This window comes from Acinonyx jubatus, chromosome B3, assembly GCF_027475565.1.
Source record: "Acinonyx jubatus isolate Ajub_Pintada_27869175 chromosome B3, VMU_Ajub_asm_v1.0, whole genome shotgun sequence".
Classification (NCBI taxonomy): Eukaryota; Metazoa; Chordata; class Mammalia; order Carnivora; family Felidae; genus Acinonyx; species Acinonyx jubatus.
Genome location: NC_069386.1, coordinates 45,694,699 through 45,720,463, shown reverse-complemented (window position 1 = coordinate 45,720,463; position 25,765 = coordinate 45,694,699). Strand labels below are relative to the sequence as shown.

Sequence of the window (25,765 nt, the reverse complement as noted above, 5' to 3'; positions counted from 1 at the left end):
CTTTAGATGGGATTTTTGAGCCATTTACGATAAAACATTAATCGTGCATTCCAACCACCACCCTCTGGGCACTGAAGTTCTGTTACAGTATAAACACTGCATGAATTTCTGGGGTCTACTGTCTATTTCTCTATTCTGCATCCCCGCTGAGGCTACATACAATTGACAAATCTAATCGGAGTAAGATTCCAGTTGGAAGCTTTAAGTGGAAATGACTGCCCATAAAAGGCAAGGTGGAACACATCCACCTAAGTCGTTCTGGCAAGTGTCTCTACCACATAGGTTATAGTCAAGTTACACAAAATGATGGCCCATGGAAAGACAGAAAGCATTTGGAGCGCCTGAGTGGCTTAGTCGGATAAGCATCCAACTTCGGCTCAGGTCATGATCTCATGGTTCAGGCGTTTGAGCCCCACATCGGGCTCTGTGCTGACAGCTCAGAGCCTGGAGCCTGGCTTCAAATTCTGTATCTCTGTCTCTGTCTGCCCCTCCCCCACTTGCATACCACTCTCTCTCAAAAAAGAAATAAACATTAAAAAAATAAAATAAATAAAGAGGAAACATTAGAAAGAATATGAAATATATTCGTTTTCAACAGTCTCATCATACTCACTGCCAAGTAAATCTGAAGAACCGTAACAAATAAAAGCACTTTTTGAACTGAAAAAAAAAAAAATACAAACAAGCAGGTGTTATTAAGGGCAGTATATAACTGCCCAACCAGTGGGAATCCAAAAACGCAGTTCTTTACCACAGCCTGAAGAATCACACCTAAGTACTGATTATATCAATTCTCTGTTTTTCCTTTTTTTAATGAACACTTTCACTTTTATGTCAAGTTGAAATTGTTACTAATGGTAGCTCCCATACCTACTGTGACTAAGTTGGGGATCCACAGTCATAGAACTGGGCTTGGGATTATCCTATACAACACTCAGCAGAGCATTAGGCTGAGTTCAAATTTTACTGTCTTTGTCGTCATGGTTCTTAAGCTTGTTACTGTTGTTATGAGCAGAGAAGGAAGAGAACCAAGTCTTGGAATTGAAACCTACTAACTCCTGAGCCTGAAAAATTTGTTTAACTTTAATATGCTTGACTTTCTCACTTACATAGTGGGAATATTAATATAGTATCGGTATCATAGGTTGTTGCAATTATTAAATGTAATCATATGGGAAAAGCACTCTGGAAATTATAGTATTAATAATAAAAGGAACTATCAGTAGCCAGTAATGATAATAAAATCTAACAAGTATTCATTCAACAAACATTTCCTAAGCATTTCACTATAAGGCACTGAGCTAGATGCTTCAGAAATACTAAGATGAATAAGAGTTTATAATCTAATACAGTGTAGGAACAGGGAGTTACACCAAAAAATATAAGCATACAAGGCTAAAACTGTACCATTCAGGAGTAGTGTAAACAAGTAATATGGGCATTCAGAGAAATGTAGGCTCATCCCCTCAAAATAAGTGTGGGACCGACAATGTCAGGTACTATGTAAGCAATAGGCACAAGAGGGCTAGCTCCAGTTTTAAGATTGGAGAATTTCATTCCTCCTCAGGTAGCTTCTTTAGAGTTAGAGATCAATAACTTAGAAATCCAAACACAAAAGTGAATGTGTAACACCAGCTTTGAGTTTAAAACACAATGAGTTAAAACATTAACGAAATATAAAGCAATGTTATTTTCAAGCCTGGTGCTAAGGAATGACTGAAATTCTCTAAGCTAACACAATGAAGCACAGTATGGAATTAGTCATTCAAGGGAAAGGTCCATCAGAAATTCTTTCTCACATTATGTTAGCTGTCATCCCTCCAGTTTTCTCCAGTCCTATAAACAAATAGCACACAGTGAACCTGGTAATGCCCCTTCAAAAAATGAGTGGTGTGTGTGTAAGTGTGTGTGTGAGGGGAGGGGAACAACAATAACCAACATTTGAGCACTTCTTCTGTTCTAGGGAGTATAAGAAAGGTAGGGAAGTAACTCTTGACATGGAAAACTTACAATGATCATATCTCATTTTATACAATGACTCCTTAAAGGTAGGTTTACAGAATGCCCTACTGTTGTTAGTTTAGGGAAACCAACAAGTACTAAAATCATCCACCAAAGTAGGACTAATTTCTGATATTTTCCCATTACAGAGAAGATCAGGCTTAGAGAAAAACCACACATTCTGAACCTCCTAATATTATTCCAGAATTGCACAGAATATAATTCTGAAAAATTCTTTACACATTAATATCATTTGCTTTTCTTATATGTTACATCATTTGTCCTTAAGATTTACCTGTGTCCTTATACATAAACAAATACAAATGGGATTAATTACAGGTAGATTAAGGCACAAATGAGAAAGGTAAATTTTTTAATAATAAAAGTAAACTTCAGAAGACTATGTAAAAGAATACCTTGAAAAACTTGGAATAAGAATGGATTTCTTTAAAAAAGACACCAAAAGCACTAACCATAAAGAAAAGATACAAATATTCCTCAGAGTTCCTGGGTGCCTCAGTCGGTTACGTGTCCGACTTCGGCTCAGGTCATGATCTCACAGTTCATGAGTTCGAGCCTCCTGTTGGGGCTGCACTAACAGTGCAGAGCCTGCTTGGGATTCTCTCTCTCTCTCTCTCTCTCTCTGCCCCTCCCCTGTGTGTGTGTGTGTGTGTGTGTGTGTGTGTGTGTGTGTGTAGGTGTGCACTCTCAAGTTAAAGAAATAAACTAAAAAAAAAAAAAAAAAAGAAATATTCCTATTTGCATTTAAAACTACATGACAATTACACTAAAAAAGAGAAAGAAAAAGCACAAGGGGGCAGAAATTTTTCACACTGTATATAACTGTCAAAGAATTATAATCCCAAGTACATAATAAAAGGCTACAAATCATTAAAAAAAACATACATATGCAAACAGAAATGAGCAAATGATATACTAGCCAACTCACAAAGGAGGACAGCCAAATGGCCAATACACATATGAAAAGATACTCAACCTCACAAGAAATCAATGCAATGCAAATTCAAATAGCAATGAGATACCATTTCACACAGACTGGCAAAATTTCAGAAGTATGAGAACTCCGTATTTCTGAATGGAAGTGAGGTGACGATAGAGAGTAGCAGGTACTTTGATACCTGCTGGGGGTAGTGGCAACTAGTGTAACTGCTGGACAGAAATTTGGCAATCCCTAATTAAGATGCAGACCCACATACCCCTTAAGCCAGCAATAATATCACTTCTAAGCATACATCCTAGAAAAGTCTCTCACCCAGGCAAGTAAGGAGATATGCTTAGGAACATTTAGTGCAACATCACTATAATAGCAAAATGTTGGAAGTCTCTTAAATGTCAATTAGAAGAATGAATGAAAAATTGTAATATATTCAAGGAATGGAATACTCTGACAATGAACGAATGACAATGTAAGCATTGCAAGTACATCCAGTAACACGGAGGAATCTTGAAAATAGCATGCTATGAAAAAGCAAACTGCAGCACAGTACCCGTTGTGTAAAAAAATTTAGCATGCGGAACAACAGTACATATTGTTTATGAGTACATGCAGGTGCATAGATACGAACACCTATGAACACCTATGAGGAAGATACGTGCCTCTGAGGAAGGAAGGGGGAAGTAAAGAAGGGAATGGAGGAAAGCCACAGGTGGAGTTTCAATGCAGTATTTCTTTAAAAAAGAACAGAAGCAAATACTGCCAAATGTTAAGAGCTAACAAATCTGGGTATAGTTATACATGTTTGTGATATTATTGTCTGTAATCTTCTACAGGCTGAAACATTTCATTGTCTGTCAAGTATGTCCTACGAAACAGCGCTATTGGTCTGCAGAACCTGAAACATCTCTTTACCTTCTGAATACTCATGGTGCCTTCAGGACATTCATCTCAAGCATTTGCACCTTCTATTATGCACCATGTGTGTATGTTCTCACCCCATATCCAAGTGGGAATCCTCTCCAGCCTCTTCAGGGCAGGCCCCACAATCTATGTGGTGTTTCATGCCAGACAGTGACTAACAATGCTTTGTACACAAGCAGTCCTAAATAAATGTCAAATGAATAAACAAATTAATAAATTCAGACAAACAAAAGGGTAGCTCTGGCTATAGTTAAAAATGACCTCGAAATAATAGAGTTAGATACCCTTCCCTGTGAAAATCAAGTTACATTGGTATGTTGGGGATCAGACTATAAAATATAGATGAGCATTGCAAGTCACTAGTTTCAGGTTTTGCTAGGGAATTTAACCAGTCATACTGATTCCTGATCTCCCAAAAAAGGATTCAGTGTAAAAGTCAATTTCTACACCTAGGGAAGTAAGACTTTAAGTTATCCTCTGTAGATTTCTATAGATATTTCCTAATTTTATCTTATCAGGCAAGTTCTTATTTCCCCTTTCCCTTCCCACCCTCAACACTCCATCAATACACACACATCAGCCCAGAGATCTGGTGTGTGTATTGTTTGTGGGCACTGGGGAAAGAGGGAACCAGGTTACATCTGCCTGTTACTAGGTTTGCTTAAAACCACAATATTTTGCAAGATCCACTTACCCGGAGGTAGGTTCCATCATACGTGTGGGAAGAGCCACCCACTTATACCACTTTTTGTTTGACTAAGTTTAAGAAGTCCCTAAAAATGACCTGGGGCAAAAAAACAATCCCTAAGAGTCAGTGGACTTGAAATCAGAAGACATAGGCTAGAGGAATGAAAAGTATGTACAAGAAAATGTATAAAAATATAATCTTTAATTATTTGGAAATTTCCTCCTTATATTTTATAATCAATGAAGATTGGAAAGTGTTTGGGTACTCATGATATCCTAAATTCTTTGTAAATAAGAGACAGGTATGTCTAGTTTTTAACTGGACAAGAGGTTTCATCTTTCCAGAGATCTAGGAGTAAAGCAACTGTGACTCCGGCTCTCCAAAGGTCAGATTGTGACGAGGAAAGGAAACAGAGCAGATAACTGCTTCTGGAGGTACCAGGGCTGAGCTGAAGTGAGAAGAAAGGTTCTTTCTACAATAAAAATTAAAATGTTCGCTCACAGACATTCTAATTTTTAACCACATTCTACAGAGGTCAATAACCCCCCGTGTTTAGCCCCAGGGAAATTTTGTTGAGAGCCTAGCAAAAGTCTAGGTGGTGAAGCACCCAATTATTATTCCAACTGGAATTTTCAAAGGCTGGAAGTATTTCCAAATCATGTGACACAACAGAGCTGTGCTGTAAATAAACTCACTGAGAGTTAAGATTTTGAAGGGAAACAATGTAAACCTGGCTTCATCTTTTTTATTTTTTTTAATGTTTATTTTTGAGAGAGAGACAGAGACAGAGTGCAAGTGGGGGAGGGGCAGAGAGACAGGGAGACACAGAATCTGAAGCAGGTTCCAGGTTCTGAGCTGTCAGCACAGAGCCTGACGTGGGGCTAGAATTCACAAACTATGAGATCATGACCTGAGCTGAAGTCAGACCCCTACTCAAGTGAGCCACCCAGGTGCCCCTTTAATTTTTTTTAATGTTTATTTTGAGAGAGAGAGAGAGAGGGAGAGAGTGCGCGCACGTGCGCACATGGGGGGGGGGCAGAGAAAGAGGGGGACACAGAGTCTGAAGCAGGCTCCAGGCTCTGAGCTGTCAGCACAGAGCCTGACTCAGGGCTGAAACCCACGAACCATGAGATCATGACCAGAGCTGAAGATGGACACTTAACCCACTGGGTCACTCAGGTGCCCCAAACATAGCTTCATCTTAAAGGCCAACAAACAAGCAATGGAGAAATGCCAGAGGGAAGAAATCCCTAATTTGGATAATCTCATATATCTGAAAGGTAAAATGGAATGGAGCTCAAAGACAGATCTGAAAAAGCAATTAAAAATTATCCAAAGTCGGGGCGCCTGGGTGGCTCAGTCGGTTAAGTGGCTGACTTCGGCTCAGGTCATGATCTCGCGGTCCGTGAGTTCGAGCCCCGCGTCAGGTGGGCTCTGTGCTGACAGCTCGGAGCCTGGAGCCTGTTTCAGATTCTCTGTCTCCCTCTCTCTGACCCTCCCCCATTCATGCTCTGTCTCTCTCTGTCTCAAAAATAAATAAACTTTAAAAAAAAATTAAAAAAAAAATTATCCAAAGTGACATTATGGCAATCACTTCTATATGCATCAGATTTGGTGTTTGAGGGGAAATGACTGGTTTTGAAATGATTTGTTGCAGCAAATAAAGAAATTAATGAAATGGTAGAAGGGCTTTCAAAATAGTCACTGCATTTTACTTTCTGGAAGCTGCCAAACTGGGCAGTCAGAACCAATGAAAAGTCTCTTTAGCTTTAAATTATAGGAACTAAGATACCTTCCCATTTCTAAAAGGTATATATACTATCTGAGAATGTACTCAAATGCTGCCATACCTCCCAGATTTATGTGCCAAAGACTTGGCAACACCTTTGCCCAAACTACTTAAAATGACAGAAACAGTTGTCTGCCATCTGACAATTAGGGCAAGCCACCTGGGTGTACTGAGGCATATTAATGCCAGATTTCGCCACAGTGTCAGATATCTAATTTGATTCTTTAAAAACCGGCTGGGAAATTGTTTGATTTAGTGACTTTTTAGTAAAGAGAAGACTTTAGTAGAGAAACCGCCAAGGGATTTCATTTGATGGAAATGTAGGGAAAACATATAAGGGACCCACAGCTACCCAGAATATTAAACTCTCATGGCTAATTGAAATAGTAAACAATGGCCTGTCTTGTAAAAACCTTACTGACCATACAATTCTGGTCTTTCTTAAAATGGGCCTGCATTAATTCGTAACTACAAATGTAAAAATGAAATGGAATTAGCCCTTGGCTAACTATCATTATATGTACTTTCACACAGTTTTTCATTTAGCCCTCACAACAACCCCTAGTAAGTACATATATGACCAAGGTTTGAACAAAGACCTACTTTAACTCAGAGCCTTTCTTTTTCCAAATCAAGAACTTACAAACTTTTTCTAAAATATAGGCCATATAGTCTCTGTTGCAACTGCTAGACTCTAGCATTGCAGTCTAAAAGTAGCTCCAGACAATATATAACTGAATGGGTGTGTCTGTGTTCCAATAAAGTTTTATTTACAACATCACGCAGATAGTCTGTAGTTTGTTGACTACCACAAGCTGTCACTGAGCTAATTAAAGCAGACAAAAATATACACCAGTATTTCTATTTCATTATCCGACTGCGAAAGACTAGAGACAGAAGTGCATATGTTGGTATTTGAGATGTTTTTGGTCTGCTCATATTTGAGATGTATTTGATCACTGTGCTTGTGTAATGCAACAGAAAACTTATATTATGCATGCCTGGCTTCTCTTAAGCCTTGCTGCAAGGAAATCAGACCTCACACACAGAACAGGCTTCTCAGAGTATCTTCTACCCTCAAATAGAAAATCTATTATTCCTCATTTTATAGAAATAGATGACAGAATTGCCTCAGCAAATGATGATTCCATATGGTAGCAGAATCCTGTACAGAAGGCATCAGGGCAGGACTCCAAGAGAATTATCTATTTCAAGCCCTACAATAAAGTTGTTTAGCAATACAGTTCTTTTTGCAAATCTGGGGTTCCTAGAAACATGAGGTGTTATTCATAATTTATGATAAAAACAATCTTGATTAGAGATTTGGAAACAATTAGACCCACACCATGTTTTAAGAAATAATCTCTGCAAGGCACCTGGGTGGCTCAGTTGTTAAGCATCCAATGGCTCAGGTCACGATCTCACAGTTCATAGGTTCGAGCCTCAAGTCTGAGCTGTCAGCTCAGAGCCTGGAGCCTGCTTCAGATTCTGTCTCCCAGTTTCTCTCTGCCCCTGCCCCGCTTGAGTGCTTGCGTGCTCTCTCTCATTAAAAAAAAAAAAAAAAAAAAAAAAAAAAAAAAAAAAAAGAATCTCTGAAATAGGCAAGAATCTGATTTTTAAAAAAAGTAGAACATAAAAAGTAGTTAATTTAAAGTCAGGGAATCAAAAGCCACATGATGTAGCTTCTTCCTAAGAAGAGTAGACCAGCACATATTCTCCCCATGTTTGCAACAGAAAGAACACACAAAAAAAATAAAGATGTAAACTCTCTCTCTCTCTCTCAAAAAAAAAAGTATGTTACTGTTAGGAAAAGTGAAGTGTATTATAGTCAGGAAAGATCCATCAGTTTTTTTAAAGTCAAGGCCAAGGTCTTTCTTATCAAGTATTTCTACTTCTTCCTATTCGCTCTCCTTCAAAAGGTTTTGCAAGGATCAGATATGGTACACATTAAAGTGCTAGGTAAACTATTAGACCCTATAACCAATGTAAGTGGCATTATGTATTTTTTATCATTATTTGTTACTACATTGATCAACTGAACTACTGCCATGCTGACAATTTTTGGCGATCAATCTTTCTAATAAGATCCTAAGCTCCTGGAAGGGAGATGCCCAATTAGCTTAACAGGGAACACTGTTGTTAGGAATACTAACAACACTCAGTGGTCACCCAAACATCCTTTGGACAGAATTGAAATTGACAGCAGAAAATAGAAAATGTTCAATAATAAGATTTTAAATAAACAAATAAATAAGTAGAAGTTACCCAATGCACATTTGCTCTGATTTTCAGTTGTCTTTTATTTTTTCTCTTCTAGTTTAGTAGTTTAGTAGGTTAGTACTCCATTAATGTTCCTTTCTTCCCTCTGTTCTAGCTCCTCACAGAATCAGATGCTGGAAGAAAACACAACCCTTTATGTTACTGTCAATTATAGGCATAAACTGTCACTGAAAAAATGCTCAACACAGAGACAGCACAATGCCTCTGCGTGTGTGCACGTGTGTATAATGGGGATGTGGCAGTAGAAAGAAACTAGTAAAGACAGAAGAGACGACAGAGACAACAGACAAGGTAGGGGTGGGATAAAGACAGAAAGACTCCAAAGACCTTCTGGGAACCTGGAAGAAATCTCCCCTGCAGTTAAGGGCAGTCGGTAAAGTGCTAGCCTTAATTTTACAACGTGTGAACTCTGATAATATATTCAGCCATACAAAGTTTGAAAAACCAGACTGATGAAACAGAAACAACTCAGAAAAGTTTTAATTCATAGAAACACACCTAAAGCCAATCAGATTCCTGCAATAGCTGGTAAGCAGTCTTCTGAGGATCCGAGCAGGAGAGTATATGCTGTCTTGGCCTTAAAGTGGTCACCTCGCTACTTCTTGTTGGTAAACTTAACGCTTTCTTGACTAATGCAGTCTTTTCTTTAAAACAACAACAACAACAACAACAACACCCCATATTCCTTAATAAGGAATCATTTTTAAAACCTGGGATCTAGATTGCTGCATTAAGGAAATAAAACTAGATCTATACCAATGATGGTATTGCCACTGATCATTAGTCTAAATCGGGTACTGGAACTTCAGACAGGTAGGCTTATTTTAAGAACTAAATGTAAAATCACTACAAGAGCACAAGTTAAGCCCTTTCAGTATCTATGGGGACTGAACTGTAATTCTGGAGTATTTTCACTGGACCTTTGACAGACAAAGATGTAAGTTTTATTTCTAATAATCTCCCCCACTTCCCCCTTCATAAAAAATGAAAAATACATAAGATCATAGATCTTAAATGCAAGATCATAAATGCAAAGTTTTCTAAATGCATGCAACTTGAAATTCTCATAATCTGACATTTACACATAGGCAGTGGCTTTATGTTGGTCCCCAAATCACATTTACAAATCTTATCGTGATACCCTTAAAGATGCATTCGTTCAACAAGACAAAAATGATGAAGGATCCATCTTGTGTATCATGCACGGCTTTGTGACACAAACATGGGATTTGTTTCCTATGTGTTCTTTAACAAGCCCTCCAGCATAGTAATTCTTTAACCATTACTCTTTCAAAAATCCCTCTCATGAATGTGGTACTACTGTTCTAAAAGACGAACTGTCATTCTACCTTGTTCATTCTTCTGCTTGAAATTACCAAGATAATATCCCTCACTTCTGATCATAAGTGAGTTTTTAAAAACCTTTCCATGGATCTTATTTTTCCTTTTAAGTAAAAAAACCATTAGCCTCAGCTACCAAAAGAGCAGATTCTGCTCTTCACATTAAAAAAGCTGATCACCAAAGACGCTTGTGTCAGAAAATTTAGAAGTCTCACTGAAAAGCTGGGGGGTGGGGAGTAAGCTGCTGGGAATCTTCACAGATACCTGATTTAACAAGGTTTTGTGAAAAGAGCTTGCCTTTAGATTAGCATTACTCAGTGTTTATGAGGGTTGTTTGTCAAGCCAAAAATAAGGCGCCTCCTCCCCACAAATTAAAAGAGTCAAGTTTCGATCCATTATTTCATTTCTGATTGTTTTTCTTTGCAATAAGTGGGAAAGTGGATACTGGATAAAAGTCTCCTCCGAGCTAAAAGACTCCACATTAAAGGCTTCATTTAGCTATAAATCAGTTGTCTTTCCTACTGGGGGAGAACAAGAGAAAAAGGGAGCGGGGGTAGCTGGAGAAAAAAGAGAACTGGAAGAGCTTCCAAATTAAATTCCGAAATACCTACTGCATACCTAAAACTCCTTTCCGGGGCTGTGAGGAAAATCCCAATGAAAAGCTAAGACTAAAATCGAACCTTCCAAAGTATGAGAGTAGGGTCCCGTCTCACAGGGAGATCCTGAATCTTAAGATCTTTAAAGAGGGGCTGGAGAGGTTAGCGACCCTCATAAAACAAAGCGTTTATGCTGTGTATTTCCCTGCTCGTTCCCAAACCCAGAGATGTGCCACGCACTGGCACTATTGTTATGCAAACAGTGCCTAAATGGCTGTAACCACTAACGACCTCCCATTAAAATGGCTTTCAAAAATTTGTCACACCATCTAAAAAAGCTAACAGGTACATCAAATCCATCATGAATCGGGCACTTAGAACACGAATCACCTTGATTTGCATCCTAAAACTCAATGCAAGTAAAATTTCAAAATTCGGATATTTAAAAAATTTCTCTTTCAACCATTAAGCCAGAACTAAACAATACACTTCTCAACAAATTTAGTTTATCCTGTAGTAAGAATGATGGAAAACAACTTTAACCGTATTGTGTGTCTGGGAAACGCGCTTTGGTTTATCGGGAACAATCTGGGGTAGAAATCAATTGAAAGTAATAGAAAAACAAGAGAACTGTAAAATGAGCTCCAAGGAACATGACATTAAATCCCATCTTTTTCCCCCCACCATGTTATAACTTTATAATCACTCCGTGTATCTAATCAATATATTTTTTTCCATGTGGAATTCGTAGAAAGTGAATTCAATTCCCATTAATGAAGGTAGGGCATACGTATCCTTTTTTATATGGCCCAGCAACAAATCCTGCTTGGCAAACCCAAAATGTCAGGGTTCGTTATAAAAAGTGATTCCTTTTCAGTCCGAGAGCGAGCCCGTTAATGCACACCAATTTCGAGAGTTTCTGCGTTGTCCAGCAGAACTGCCACTGCCTACAAATGCCGAACGAAATGCCCAAGCCGGAGGCGCCGGGAGGCAGCGTCCAGGTTTCGGCGCGATGCGTTAAGGGCGGCCCAAGCTTCGCGCGCCCTGTCGGCCCCTCCCGAAAAGCCGCTCCGCACCACGGGCTTCCGAGGACCGAGCGGGGACTAGCAGCCCAGCGGCCCCTGAAGGCGCAGGGCCGCTGGGAAAAGCGGCCGGGTTGCGTGGCCCACCTGGCGGGAACCCTTCTAACCCCCATGAGTCGAAGCGGTGCCGACGCCTCCCCCGCTACAGTCCGGACCCCGAGAATCGGATCAGGAGGCAGCGGCAGACGCGGCGTGGGTGAAGAGCCGTTGACCGCGACCCCCAGCGCCGCGTTCAGGTTGGGGCGAGTCCCCGAGGCTTTCCGAGTCCCCGACAGGCCTTCGGAAGCCCTAATCCCGAGGACGGGGCGTCCCTCTGCTGCGCAGGGATGAGAGGCTGGCCCCGGACGCCCCGGCCCCTGACCCCGTCACGCCGCCCTACTCCCCTAACAGATCAGGGACAGGAAGGAAGGTTCTAGAAAACCTCGGTGGACGGCAGGTCCTCGCCGGGCGCTTACCTTGGTGTACTTGATTTCGAGGTTGGGCGTGGGCGACGGCAAGAGGTGCAGGGACGCCATGAGGGCGGCGGGGTCGGCCTTCACCTCGCCGGGCATCTCGATCTTACTGGAAGTCATGGTGGCGGGCCGAGGTCTCGCTCGCCCGCGGCGTGGGCTGTGCGGGCTGTGCGCGCGGTCGGCGGGCCGGGGGCGCGCTCGCCTGTATATAGGCAGGTGTCAAGCTGGGGCTCTTCTTATTGGACGTGAGGGCCGAGGCGCGGGGGGCTGGTCCATCCTACCTAGGACGCCCGGGCGCAGCCCCGATTTACATAAAGCCCGCCGCCCGCGTTGCGCGATCCGTTCGCTCCGCGCCCACGGTCAAGTGCGCCTGGCGACTACCTCGGCTGCGGGGACAGGCCCAAGCCGCCACCACCGCCGGCCTCGACGGCCAGAGCCCGAACCACGCTGCGGCCGCTCGGGGCTCCGAGAGCGGGACCGGCCTCGCTCCCGTCCGGGTGGCGGCGGTGGGGGGCGCACCTTAGCGGATGTCGGGCGTGGGTCGTAACCCCAGAAGCCGCACCGGCGGGGGCTGACGCGGTGCGTTGGAGTTAGCTCTCGGAGCTCAAAGGGCGGCTCTTGGGGCGCCAAGCGGGCTCGGCAGAGGAGGGGGTGCGTCAGGGGGCCCTCCCTCTCGCGTCCCGGTGCCCTTCTCTCCCGGAGACCCCGGGGGCGCCCTCCGCTTTCTTTCTTCGGCCAGGCGGCCTAGCACACACCCACTCCCCTCAACGGAGCCGGAGGTGCACCGCGGCCGCAGGGTGCTGGTCAGGCAGTGATGAGTGCGAGTTCCTCGCCCCACACTTAAAATTAAGTATCCCCGCCAGGCAGTCGACTCCGTGCGGCCCTCGCCCAGCTTTTTCCGCCCAGCTGCTGCCCTCTGCCGGCCGGGACGGCCCCGGGCGGTACGCGCTGCGCCCCAGGATGAGGGCGTCGGTCCTCTGAGGGAGTTGGCGTGTTTCCTTGGCCCCCTCTGTCTTTCTTCTCGGATGCCCCCTTCTAGCCCTCGTTCTCCTCGCCCCCAAATAACTCAAGGATATACTTGTTTTGTTTTTCTGTTGTTTTTCTCGCCAACAGGTGAATGTCCCTCCAGACATTGGGTTCCTCGCTTTACTGCCCCTTTGGGTTTGAGCTTCTGTATTTATACCCCTTTAATGTAGATGTTTACCTAACTCCAACAGGCCTTCTTTTAGTTTGTGGGATCCTAGAGGTCAGCATATAGGTGTACGTCAAGAATCCAGAGATTCGATCCCAGAATGGGCTTTGGGCTACGTGGGCCAAATCTGGGCTTCAGATAAAAAGACCTTTATAGGTCATGTCTGCTCCTCGCTCCCAGTGCAAGCTTGACAGGGGCCTACTGATTCTTATCTTAAATGCCATTTTCAAAGCCCTTAGAACCTCATTTCTTTGGCTGTTAAGGGTCAGCCTGAAGAAATTTCACCTTGGATACTTTTCCTAATTAAAAGTGCCTAACACTCAGTGCCTGAATGCTAACCAACAGTAGAAAATAGACAAAAATATTTCACGTTAGTATTAGGCCTATAGAAATAAATTCCAGCCTCTCAGAACCCAAAGTATCTACCCAAGTTTACGTGAGTGAATTACCTCAGCCTAAGCAATAGATAGATCTCAATTCACAGAGGATCGCTATGGCCAAAAATTGTATTTTAGTTGACAGTGTATCTTCATGAGCTATAGTTTTTTTTTTTTTTTTTAAGGCTTGGAGAGTTGGAGATACAATTGAGGAAATAAATAAACAAATACATACATAAATAAATAAACAAAGTCCAGGAGTTAGTTGGGGAGAGGGGGAGAAGATAGTAGCAAGGGGAATCAATGGTGCTTGTGGAACAATTCTGCAAACATGTTTTGCAAGGTGCCTTACTAGAGTTTGGGTTACAAACAAAATGGATAGCCTTTGCCATCAGTGGGCAGGAACCCTTCCCCACAGGGAGGTAGATCACTATGAGGGACTGTGGGAAAAAGTTACAACCGTATGATCTGGGACTCTACTAAGGAAGAGGTCAGCTCTCTGGGAATGCTGACCTTGGAGCTGGGCCTTAAAGAAAGAGGTGGAGAGCGCCTGGCTGGCTCAGTCAGTTGAGCATCCCACTCTTGATTTCGGTTCAGGTCATGATGTCACTGTTTGAAAGTTCAAGGCCCACTTCGGGCTCTGTGCTGACAGCACGGAGCCTGCTTGGGATTCTCTCTCTCCTTCTCTGTCTGTCCCTCCCCTACTCATGTGCTCTCTCTCTCTCTCTCTCTCTCTCTCTCTCTCATAAATAAATAAATAAATAAATAAATAAATAAATAAATAAATAAATAAATAAATGAGGTGGAGCTTCCTTCCACAGGGGAGGAGAGTACAGAATAGGTAGGAGGGTCCACAAGAGCACAGGCATAAAAATTGGAGAATGCTTTGGTGGGAGGTGGAGAGAGAGACATCAATGTGGCTGGAGCAGCAGCAGATGAGGCTGGCAAGGCAGTTAACTCAAGGTTGTAAGGACCTTAATTCTTGAGATGCTAAGAAACCATCAAAAGAGGGGCATGTGGGTGGCTCAGTCAGTTAAGTGTCCGTCTTTGGCTAAGGTCATGATCTTGAAGTTCGTGGGTTCAAGCCCTGCATCAGGCTCTGTGCTGACAGCTCAGAGCCTGGAGCCTACTTTGGATACTGTGTCTCCCTCTCTCTGCCTCTCACCTGCTCGAGTGCTCTCTCTCTCTCTCTCTCTCTCTCTCTCAAAAACAAATACACATTTAAAAAAACCTCAAAAGATGTTGAGCATGAGAAAAGGGGAATCTGTATAATTTAAACAGATAAATGAATACTGTCAGGAAAGACTCACAAAGTAGAAATAGTTGAGGTATATTCTTCTCAAAGCATGAGACAGACTTGTTCATCCCTGAGGCATCTCTTGCTTGTGGACTCTAGTTCTAGCACTGTGGCTGGAAAAGCTCTCCCAGGGAAGAAACAGTATGATGGAAGTATTAGCATTCATTACACAGTGAGGTAGAGCAAGTAAATAGATCCCTCTTCCTGGAAATACATATCAAAACCACAATGAGATATCACCTTACAACTGTCAGAATGGCTAATATTAACAACTCAGGAAACAACAACAGATGTTGGTGAGGATGCAGAGAAAGAGGATCTCTTTTGTGTTGTTGGTGGGAATGCAAGCTGGTGCAGCCACTCTGGAAAACAGTATGGAGGCTCCTCAAAAAACTAAAAATAAAACTACCCTACGACTCAGCAATTGCACTACTAGGCATTTAGCCACGGGATACAGGTGTGCTGTTTTGAAGGGACACATGCACCCCCATGTTTATAGCAGCACTAGCAACAATAGCTAAAATATGGAAAGAACCCAAATGTCCATCGGCGGATGAGTGGATAAAGAAGATGTGGTATATATATATACAATGGAGTATTACTTGGCAATCAAAAAGAATGAAATCTTGCCATTTGCAACTGTGTGGCTGGAACTGGAGGGTATGATGCTCAGTGAAATTAGTCAAAGAAAGACAAATATCATATGAATTCACTCATATGAGGACTTTAAGAGACAAAACAGATGAACATGAAGGAAGGGAAACAAAAATAATATAAAAACAGGGAGGGGGACGAAACAGAAGAGACTCTTAAATATGGGAACAAACAGAGGGTTACTGGAGGGGGTGTGGGAGGGTGGAAGGGCTAAATGGGCAAGGGCATTAAGGAATCTACTTCTGAAGTCATTGTTGCACTAATTTGGATGTAAATTTTAAAAAATAAATTAAAAAAAATAAAAAAGAGATCCCTCTTCTCCAGGCAGGAAAGGGATCTCTAAGCTTTTCCTCATAAACAGTTCCAAAAGGTCTAGTGCATTTTTATCCAATTCAAGATGGGGGACAAGATTCAGCAGAAAAGAACAGTGAATTATAATTACTTTTTCAGCATACGTTTTCTTTGTTTCTGTTCGTAGGACTTACTCTGCTTTAACTCTCTTGTAAGGCTGCTTTAACCTCTCTTCTCACATTCTTAGTCTTCTCTTTTCTTCTCTTTCCTTCACTATCTTCTTATTTTCTCATTTTCTCTTTGGATTTCACAATGGTTAAAGTGGCGATCTTCCCCACCACTACCTTTTGATATCTAGCATTTTGAATTGCAGTCTTTTCCATGATTTGGTTAAGAAACATTTTTTTCCCACCCTTATAATGTTTCCTTCTCCCACCCTCTCCCATCTGTAATTATTTATTGTTTAGGATACATGTTGTTTATAAAACCCCTTGCACAACGGAACACAGGCTACAGCATGATCTATTTCCCTGTGAAAACAATTTATTAGGCCTGGTGGAGCCAATATCCTGGAGTTGTAGAGGAGAAAAATAAATTCTTGACTCATATTTCCTCACCTAAATAATAGAATGCAAAGTTGTAATTTTAAGGTATTTGCCTTATGTGAGGTTTGATTTTTTTTTTTTAAGGTATGAAACCAGAGCAATTTAGGATTTTTTTTTTTTTTTTGCAGTTATGCAGGAACAAATTGAGAAACATGCTTTAGAAAATCAGTGAAGGAAACCAAATGGAGCACAAAGATTCCTCCCAACCAAGGAACACTTTTGGTTTTGACAATAACAATGTCCAGCTTGAACTTCGAGCTTCCACATTCAGGGGCTATCGCAGCCTCAGGTGGCCCTGCTTAATTGCCTTCCTGTTCCCATTACTAACCATGATGACAGCCTACCTTTTCTAACAGATATACTCGCATTTTAATTTATCTGCAAAAATAAATCACACATTATAGCATTTCTCTCTTCCGGGTTAATTGAATCAGTTCCTTAAATGTCTCTAAGTCTAATGATTTAAAAGGAGCACATTGTTTGAAATATTTTAAAAATTAGGGGCCTTGGGTTGTATGCAGAATGATCTCAGTGCTTATTTCAGATATAAGTGTTTCCTAATGATCTCATTCATCTCAAACGGGATATATGCTCAGCTACTTTATTTAAAATGTTTCCTGAAAACTCTAACAGGAAAGCTTAATGCAAAGTATATTTATAGAGAAATGGTATTTAATTTATTTTAAAAAATCTTCTAAAGAACTTTACATGTTTTTATCCAGAAATGCTTAATGAAGTATTTTAGACCCATTATAAATACTTCTGTAAAACAAATTCACTTATATTTTTATTTAACGTGAATATTAACTTTTTATTTAGGATCTAAACACTCATTTAATTATCCTGTTCCTTCCAACATTTAGAAGAAAAGAGGCTGAGATTGTGGCATTTATTAACCATAAAAATTCTCTACATATTAAGTCCTTCATACCCCAGTGTGGCCTCTGGTCACTGTATTCTATGAAAAGGGGTATTTATGGTTGCAGGGATTAGATTCCTAATTGGTTATGACTCCAAAAATAATATTTTGATACAAAACACACTTCTTTCCCTTTAAAATATATCCTCCACCTTTTGGGAGCCTCGAGAGACTATTTTAAAAGTGGAAACTAGATTCGTCTTTGTTGTAAAGCCCAGTTCTACCTCATATATGTTTTAGAGACTTCAGTCTAGGGGCAGGGATGAGCTCAGCACTTTATCAATAATCAAACTTAACAGGCACAGGGAGAAATTAAAATCCCAGCTATGCAGCCTTCTCTGCAGGGCCGGAGGAAAAGGGCATTAGCGCCCTCTGCAGTTGATGGCATGTATGTGCAAATGAATGTGAAATGTCAAAAAGCAATAGTGTGGCTTTAGTGTATTTTATCTGCTACTGATGAGATATGTTTGGAGATGTTACAGTTTTAATTTGAATTAGGTTGGAGGGGGATGAATCTCAGAATGCAGAAAAATTTCAAGCTGCAGTTAATTTAGGAGAGGGACTTTGATTAAAAAAGCTTTTGACTTTTAGGAAAAGAATGGTAGTGTTTATTAACCAAGTTTACCACAGAAAGTGAAGTACTTAGACCCCTACCATCCTGCTCACGGAGTAGTCCAGAGCATGCAGTATACCACAGCAAGTCATATGGGTGTGTCTCAGATTGGAAGCAGCTATTTTATCATGGGGAGTGAGAAAGGGTTGCTCAGGGTTGCACGCTCCAGAATTTTTTTTTCTTGCCCACATTAAGTGCTTACTTTATAATTAAGTTAAGTTGGCTTTTCTGTTTTCCTTTCATGTTCCGTAATTTGCGGTTTTGCTTTTACTTTTAAAATTCCTCACATCTACGCATAACTCTTAACTGCTATGACTTCCTAGCCCTTCCTAGGGCTCTCCCATTCTTAAACATAAGCTCCTTCCCCAAGTCTTTCTGCCCTTATGCGGTCATTCATCCAAAGGGTCTTTGTTCATATAGAATTGTCACATGAACGTTGATGATATCTGGGACAGGGATCCGTATTCATGTTCACTAGAAGATGAGGTAACTGAACAGTCATTGTCTCTCTCTTTCACATGCTAGAACAAGCCATTGAAAAGACAATGAGGAACACTTTAGATGTCTTGACCACAGAGGGGGAATGCCACTTCTTTCTTCCCTATCACCCAGTTCAATCTGTGAAAGCACAGGGCAAAAATGGGAGGCATTCAGAGCCAAGACACTGACATCCAATTTGGATATCCAGCCCCAAACCAAGAGGACAGATCTCTTGCTTTAGGCATACATATTCCCCCTTTCAGGGCATCTAGGACTCCTTGGTTGCTGGTGCTAAACAGATTTTTCCTCCCTCTGTCAGTCAGATAGCTCCAATTGAACAAATATTTACCAACAATACATTATGAGCCAAGCATTGACATGGAATCTATGAAGAACAAAAAAGAAGTGTGTGGAATGATGGGGAGGCTGCATTATTCCAGGGCCAGATGAGACAGGAAAGAAGTCAGACGAAACAGTGTAGAATAAGAGGGAAAGATGGTGGCAGACAGGCAACAACCTATTCACAAATACTTTTATCAGCCTTTTCATGGACCTCACACTCTTCTAGGTGCTATGGGGGTTATAAGACACAAGTGGGAAAGATAATAGCTTCCAAAACATGGACCCAAAAGGAATTCCTTTGGCATCTTTTAGTGTTAAGCCAGCTAATGGGTTGTTGTTGGTTTTTTTTTTTTTTTTAGTTTTATTTATTTTGAGAGAGAGAAGGTGCACATGTGAGCGGGGTGGGGGCGTGGGGACGGACAGGGGACAGAGAGAGAAGAGAGAGAGAATCCCAAGCAGGATCCACACTGTCAGCATACAGTTTGACGTGGGGTTTGAACTTAGGAACTGTGAGATCAAGACCTGAGTCAAAATCAAGAGTCAGACGCTTAATAACTGAGACCCCAGGCACCACCATCCCCCCAGCTAGTGTTATTGGAGAGGTTAAAATAGCTATTTGTAAAATTGTAATTCCCAAAAGCAAATACTCAGAGCTGAGATTCCTCCCACTTCCCAAATCCAAGTTAAACGTCCTCAAGTATAAAACCTTTTGGTACAGACCTAGCCAGAAGAGAAAGTAGAGGGACCAAGGGCAGTTGATCTTTCTCCCTCACTTAGGAAGAAAAGAAAGTGTGTGTGACATTAGGTCATGTATCTAATGCTTCCATACCTACTGTGGATTGATATTGTCACCTCACTTCTGCTTGGTTGGTGGTGGGGGTGGGTGGGGTCAGATATTCATGGAATAGTCCAATGGTTTTCAACCCAGCTTCCAATTATAATCATTTATGGTGCTTTACAAAAATATGGAGGCTGGGTCCCACATCCAAAGATTTCAGCGAGTCTAAGGTAGGGCCCAAGGCACTGCTATTTTTAGCAAAGCTTCTAGGTGTCTATTAAGGCACAGCCTATTTTAAGAACCACCAGTTAACCCACAGAAGGTTAATTCAGAGGAGTTACTTGAGTCCACTCTGCCACCTCTGGATTGGAAAAGTGGATTCCATGCCTCCTACTCTGTAGTGCTCTTTGATTTGCTATTTTTAATTTACTATTTGAAAAACACATCAAGCCTCAAATGGATTGACCTTTCTGCTAATGTATTTCACCTAAATTAACAGAGGCAATTAACTAATTTATATTGGGATTGTGCACTTTCCAGTTCACATTTATCAACTCTTAAATGCTCGATCTGGTGTTGCAGTTTAAATTTTTTATTATTACCCTTTAAATCTGAAGGAATGTCTTACATCTAATTAGCCAAACTTACATATTCAATTAATAGATTCATTACAGGCTAATGAATATGGAGGCTGCACTAGGGTAACATCTGCCTGCCAGTTGAAAGGACTCAAACTTTGCTGCTGCTATGAAAAAAGGAAAGTCTGCTATAGAAGTGAAACAACTTGAACTTGCAGTTTTAACATTTCTGTGCGCTATAATACCTGCAAGGAGTTTTAGGGGCCGGCTGACGTAGAAAATGCAATATGCGGTCCAGAGATAACTGCCTGTCCAGAAATATGGGAATCAGAATTGCAAAAGAAATACACCTCCACAGACCCTTCTCAGTATGAAAACTGTGCAGCTCTAGATTTTCATCTCAGGTCATCTAGTTTTTCTAACCTGAGTTTTTCATGAAAAATGCTTAAGAAAATAAACTCTGAGAAAATTAATACCACAAATTAAACAGAATTTTAACTTACTGTAATATACTTTAGGATCATTTTAAAATCATGGGATTTTATAGATTTGAAAATATAAGCAGACATTATTTTGGGAACTGGATATTCCAGTAATATTTGAATTCTAGGTAAATCCAGAGATCTAAAATGAACTTCCGCAATATTTTCAGTTATTAAAATTCTGGTATTTTATTTCTCTGGCTAGGAAAAAAATAGATATTTTTAGTAATTATGAAAAAGCCACGAGTTTCAGGAAAGGTGGCTGAGAGCTAGAATTCATTTGAAAAACTCTTTTTAGAGATGGCAAGATTGTGGGGAAAATAATCAGAACTCCCTTCCCAAGCATGTGATAGGTCCAACATTGGCAAGAATTGAACAAGTGACTTTGGACTCATGTCTGTGACGTGACAGTAGGAGTGTTTCAGGACATGTGCATGCTACCGTATTGGGGCATCATAAGTCTTTTTTTTCTTTTTTCACTTCATACTCCTTACATTCAAGCTGCCACTTGACTTATGAGAAGGACCACATTTCTTACTTTCAATTACAGAAGTGCGTAGTCCCAATGTCCTTGCTATAGAATCAAGTACACATTTGTCAAATATTCTTAAAGTGAATTACTGCGATATTCATTATGTCTACTACTGAAGAAAGTTTCTAATGTGCCTAGCACTGGCCAGACTCCCTGGGCTATGACAAAGAAAACCTTAAGGTCTGGTCACACCTCAAGGAATTCATAATTTGATCCTCAAAAGGAAAATCTCTATGATTGACAACACATATACCCAGGCCCACAAGATTTACCATGTTTCAAGGATGGCTTATTCTCTTCAGTATCTGAAAAACAGTGCCTGTGTGAGTAAATCTTCCCCGTGTTGCTCCCAGTAGAAGAAACACAGGGGGGAAAAAAGGCACCAGGTCTGCTCAGGGGGCCTGGAAGGAGAAAACATAAGCAATACCTGGGTAGGAGGGATGTCTGTCTTGGTACCCTTGCTATTGAGGGCCCTGATGTTACAAATACAGAAAGAGCAAATTTAATAAAAATACCCAGGCACCGAGATCATTCAGGATCTAGCTTTCAGTGCTGGTGAATCCTAGACATCCACTGTCACCACTAACACAGTTCAGGGCCCAAGAAAATGCTCTTCCTCATCCCTTGTCCTGTGTCCTGAAAACAAAAGAAAACATTTGAATGCTGGAAGGTTAGTGTGTTAAGCATCGTCATCATTAACACACAGGCAGGGTCTGAGCAGTGCAAATGTGGAGATGAGGAAAAGGACAATTAGCTAACTTGCCAAGTCCTTTTTCTCAGAGAGTATGAATATAACAGGCTTCCAAAGTAGAAGTATTTCCCAAGAGGGCCGAGTGTCCGTGTTCTTGCTTCTCTTTGTATTCCACTGGGTGGCTTTTCAGGTAGTCACAAATTAACATGGTATTCTTATCAGTTGTGTGTGTTAACTGGGATATTTTGCAATATTAAATAATTTATAATACTATAAAACTTGTATATATGAAGGTCTAGAAATAACATACATTAAGTATGATATTCTTTATCTTGGCAGCTAGACAGACATTAAACTCTAGAATTTCTAATAGTTACATTTTTTAAATTAAAAAATTTTTTTAACGTTTATTTTTTGAGAGACAGAGAGAGACAGAGGACAAGAGGGGGAGGGGCAGAGAGAGAGGGAGACGGAAAATCTGAAGCAGGCTCCAGACTCTGAGCTGTCAGCACAGAGCCCAACACAGGGCAAGACCTGAAGTCAGACCCCTGACTGAGCCACCCAGGTGCCCCTATTTCTTTAATTTTTAATTCCAGTATACTTAGCATAAGAGTTATATATTAGTTTCAGGTGTACAATATAGTGATTCAACAATTCCATGCATCACCCAGTGCTCATCATGACAAGTATACTCTTTAATCCCCATCACCAATTTTACCCATTCCCTTACTCACCTCCCCTCTGGTAATCATCTGTTTGTTCTCTACAGTAAGAGTCTGTTTCTTGGTTTGCCTCTTTCTCTGTCTTTTTTCCCCTTTGCTCATTGGTTTAGTTTCCTAAATTCCACACAGGATGAAATCATGGTATTTGTCTTTCTTTGACTTATATCGCTTAGCATTATACTCTCCAGCCAGCTCCATCCGTGTTGTTGCAAATGGCAAGGTTTCATTCTTTTTGGAATCATTATTTTTGGAATATTATTTTGGAATAATATTCCATTGTATATATATACCACATCTTTATTCATCTATCCATGGACACTTGTGCTGCTTCCATAATTTGGTTATTATAAATAATGCTGTTATAAACATAGAGGTGCATGTATCCCTTTCAATTAGTGGTTTTGTATTTTAGGGGTAAATACCCAGTAGCGTGATTACTGGCTCATTTTAACTTTGTGAGGGATCGCCATACTGTTTTCCACAGTGGCTGTACCAGTTTGCAATCCCACCAACAATGCAAGAGGGTTCCTTTTTCTCCACAACCTCGCCAACCTTGTTGTTCTTGTGTTGTGGATTTTAGCCATTCTGACAGGTGTGAGGTGATAGCTCATTGTAGTTTTAATTTGCATTTCCCTAATGATAAGTAATGATGCGTGTATTTTCATGTGTCTGTTGGCCATCTGGATGTCTTCTTTGGAGAAATGTCTGTTCATTTCTTCTGCCCATTTTTTAAATTGGATTATTTGGTTTGGGGGTGTTGATTTGTATAAATTCTTCCTACATTTTGGATATTAACCCTTTATCAGATATGTCATTTGCAAATAACTTCTCCCATTCTGTAGGTTGCCTTTTTGTTTTATTATTGTTTCCTTCGTTGTGCAGAAGCTTTTTATTTTGATGTTGTCAATAGTTTATTTTTGCTTTCCTTTCCCTTGCCTCAGGAGACATATCTAGAAAAATGTTGCTGTGGCCAATGTCAGAGACATTATTGCCTGCGCTGTCTTCTAGGATTTGTATGGCTTCAAGTGTCACATTCAGGTCTTTAATCAATTTTGAATTTATTTTTGTGTATGGTGTAAAAGTGGTCCCATTTCATTATTTTTTAGGTAGCATTATTTTTTAACTTCATTCTTTGCATGTAACTGTCCAGTTTTCCCAACACCACTTGTTGAAGAGACTGCCTTTTTCCCTTTGGATTTTCTTTCAGCGAAACAGGGGTTTTTTGTTGTGTTCCTGACCTAGGTGTCCCTGTTTGTGTCGGTACCATACTGTGTTGATCACTACAGCTTTGTGATAAAACCTCAAGTTTCAAATGGTGATACCTCTAGTTTTACTTTTCTTTTTCGAAATTGCTTCGGCAGTTCAGGGTCTTTTGTGGTTACATACAAATTTTAGAATATTTTATTCTACTTCTGTGAAAAATGGTGTTAGTATTTTGATAGGGATTGAATTAAATCTCTGGATTGCTTTGGGTAATATACACATTTTAACAATATTTGTTCTTCCTATCCACAAGCATGGGATGTCTTTCATTTCTTTGAGCTGTTCTCAATTTCTTTCGTCAATGTTTTATAGTTTTAAGAGGATAGGTCTTTCACCTCTTTGGTTAGGTTTATCCCTAGGTATCTTATTATTTTTGGTGCAGTTGTAAATGGGATTGTTTTCTTGATTTTTCTTTCTACTGTTTCCTTATTAGTGTATAGAATGCAACAGATTTCTGCGCATTAATTTTTGTATCCTGTGACCTTACTGAATTCATTTATCAGTTCTAGTAGTTTTTGGTGGAGTCTTTAGAGTTTTCTATATAGAGTATCATGTCATCTGCAAATAGTGAAAGTTTTACTTCTCCCTTACCAATTTGGGTGCCTTTTATTTCTTTTCATTGTCTGATTGCTATGACTAGGACTTCCAGTACTATGTTGAACAAAAGTGGTGAAAGTGGACATCCTTGTCTTGTTCTTGACCTTAGGGGAAAACCTCTCTGTTTTTCCCCATTGAGTATGATGTTAACTTTGGGTTTTTTGCATGTGGACTTTATTATGTTGAGTCTAATAGTTTCATTTTTACAAAAATATTTTGTGAGATGTAATTATATTTAAAAAATTTTTTTAATGTTTATTTATTTTTGAGAGAGGGAAAGAGAGAGAGAGAGAGACGGAGCGTGAGTGGGGGAGGGGCAGAGAGAGAGGGAGACACAGAACCCAGAGCAGGCTCCAGGCTCTGAGCTGTCAGCACAGAGCCCAACATGGGGCTCGAACTCAAGAGCTGTGAGATCATGACCTGAGCCGAAGTTGGACGCTCAACTGACTGAACCACCCAGGCACCCCTGTAATTATATTTTTTTAAACTGGATAATTTTATTCATAAGTTTGATACTCATTAATTTTAATTTCTATTTTGTCTTTTTAATAGAAAATTTTAAATAGCTTAGAGAAAACTTCTGAAAACATCTATGAGAAATATTTTACTATTTCTATTTTTATTTAACTCACATTTCTGATTAAATATAGTAAAATTTGTACACTTTAAATATAATTCCTTCTTAAAAGAAACTTTAAATCACTGCTGGCAATATCATCAAATTATGTGAAATCTTGGTTATGACAATATAGTGATTTTGATTAAATAAAGGCAAAAGCTGCATTTTGCATTTTGTGGAATATATAATATATATAATTTATGAACCATGCAAGTCTTTATTTTATTAGTTACCCACACATTGCTGACACATCAACAGAACACTTAGACGTACACAATGATCATGAAATTCAGTAGTCTTGATATTTTGCTGGCTTTCAGCCAAATAAAAAATATAGCTTTCTATATTTAAAAATTTTGCCATCATGAAGTTCTATTTGTTAAATCAGAAGAGAACACTATATTTAATAAGTGGTAACATTAGATAAAAATTGTAAAATATTTAAATGTATGGTACTTGGGTCTCCATTTGTCCTCTTTATCTGGACTCAATGCTGTTAGGGGTAGGCCCGGATATAAGGAGTTGTTTTTCTCTGTGGGCTTAAGAGACTGATGTTTCTTTGTGTCCTGATTCCATTTGACTTCTCAGAGACTCTTGGCTAGTTGGCAACTGTTTTCTTTTGTTA

General features: G+C 40.3%; 1 protein-coding gene across 8 annotated transcripts in view; it reads right to left on the bottom strand.

Moving 5' to 3' along the window:
- Positions 1-25,765, bottom strand: part of ALDH1A2 (aldehyde dehydrogenase 1 family member A2) — a 130,074-nt gene that overhangs the window by 85,820 nt on the left and 18,489 nt on the right. The window contains exons 1-2 of one of the 8 annotated variants that reach the window (XM_053223963.1): positions 12,112-12,958; positions 8,623-8,750 (exon numbers count right to left, since the gene is read on the bottom strand). The exons of 1 other annotated variant lie outside the window; for it this stretch is intronic. Coding sequence is in view for 4 of the 7 variants with exons in the window: in XM_027067357.2 (XP_026923158.1) it covers positions 12,112-12,228 (117 nt within the window). In the remaining 3 variants the exon portion in view is untranslated. Of the gene's footprint in view, positions 1-8,622; positions 8,751-10,596; positions 11,832-12,111; positions 12,961-25,765 lie in introns of those variants that run through there. 6 more of the 8 variants (XM_053223964.1, XR_003423103.2, XM_027067357.2 and 3 more) reach the window with 6 other exon arrangements.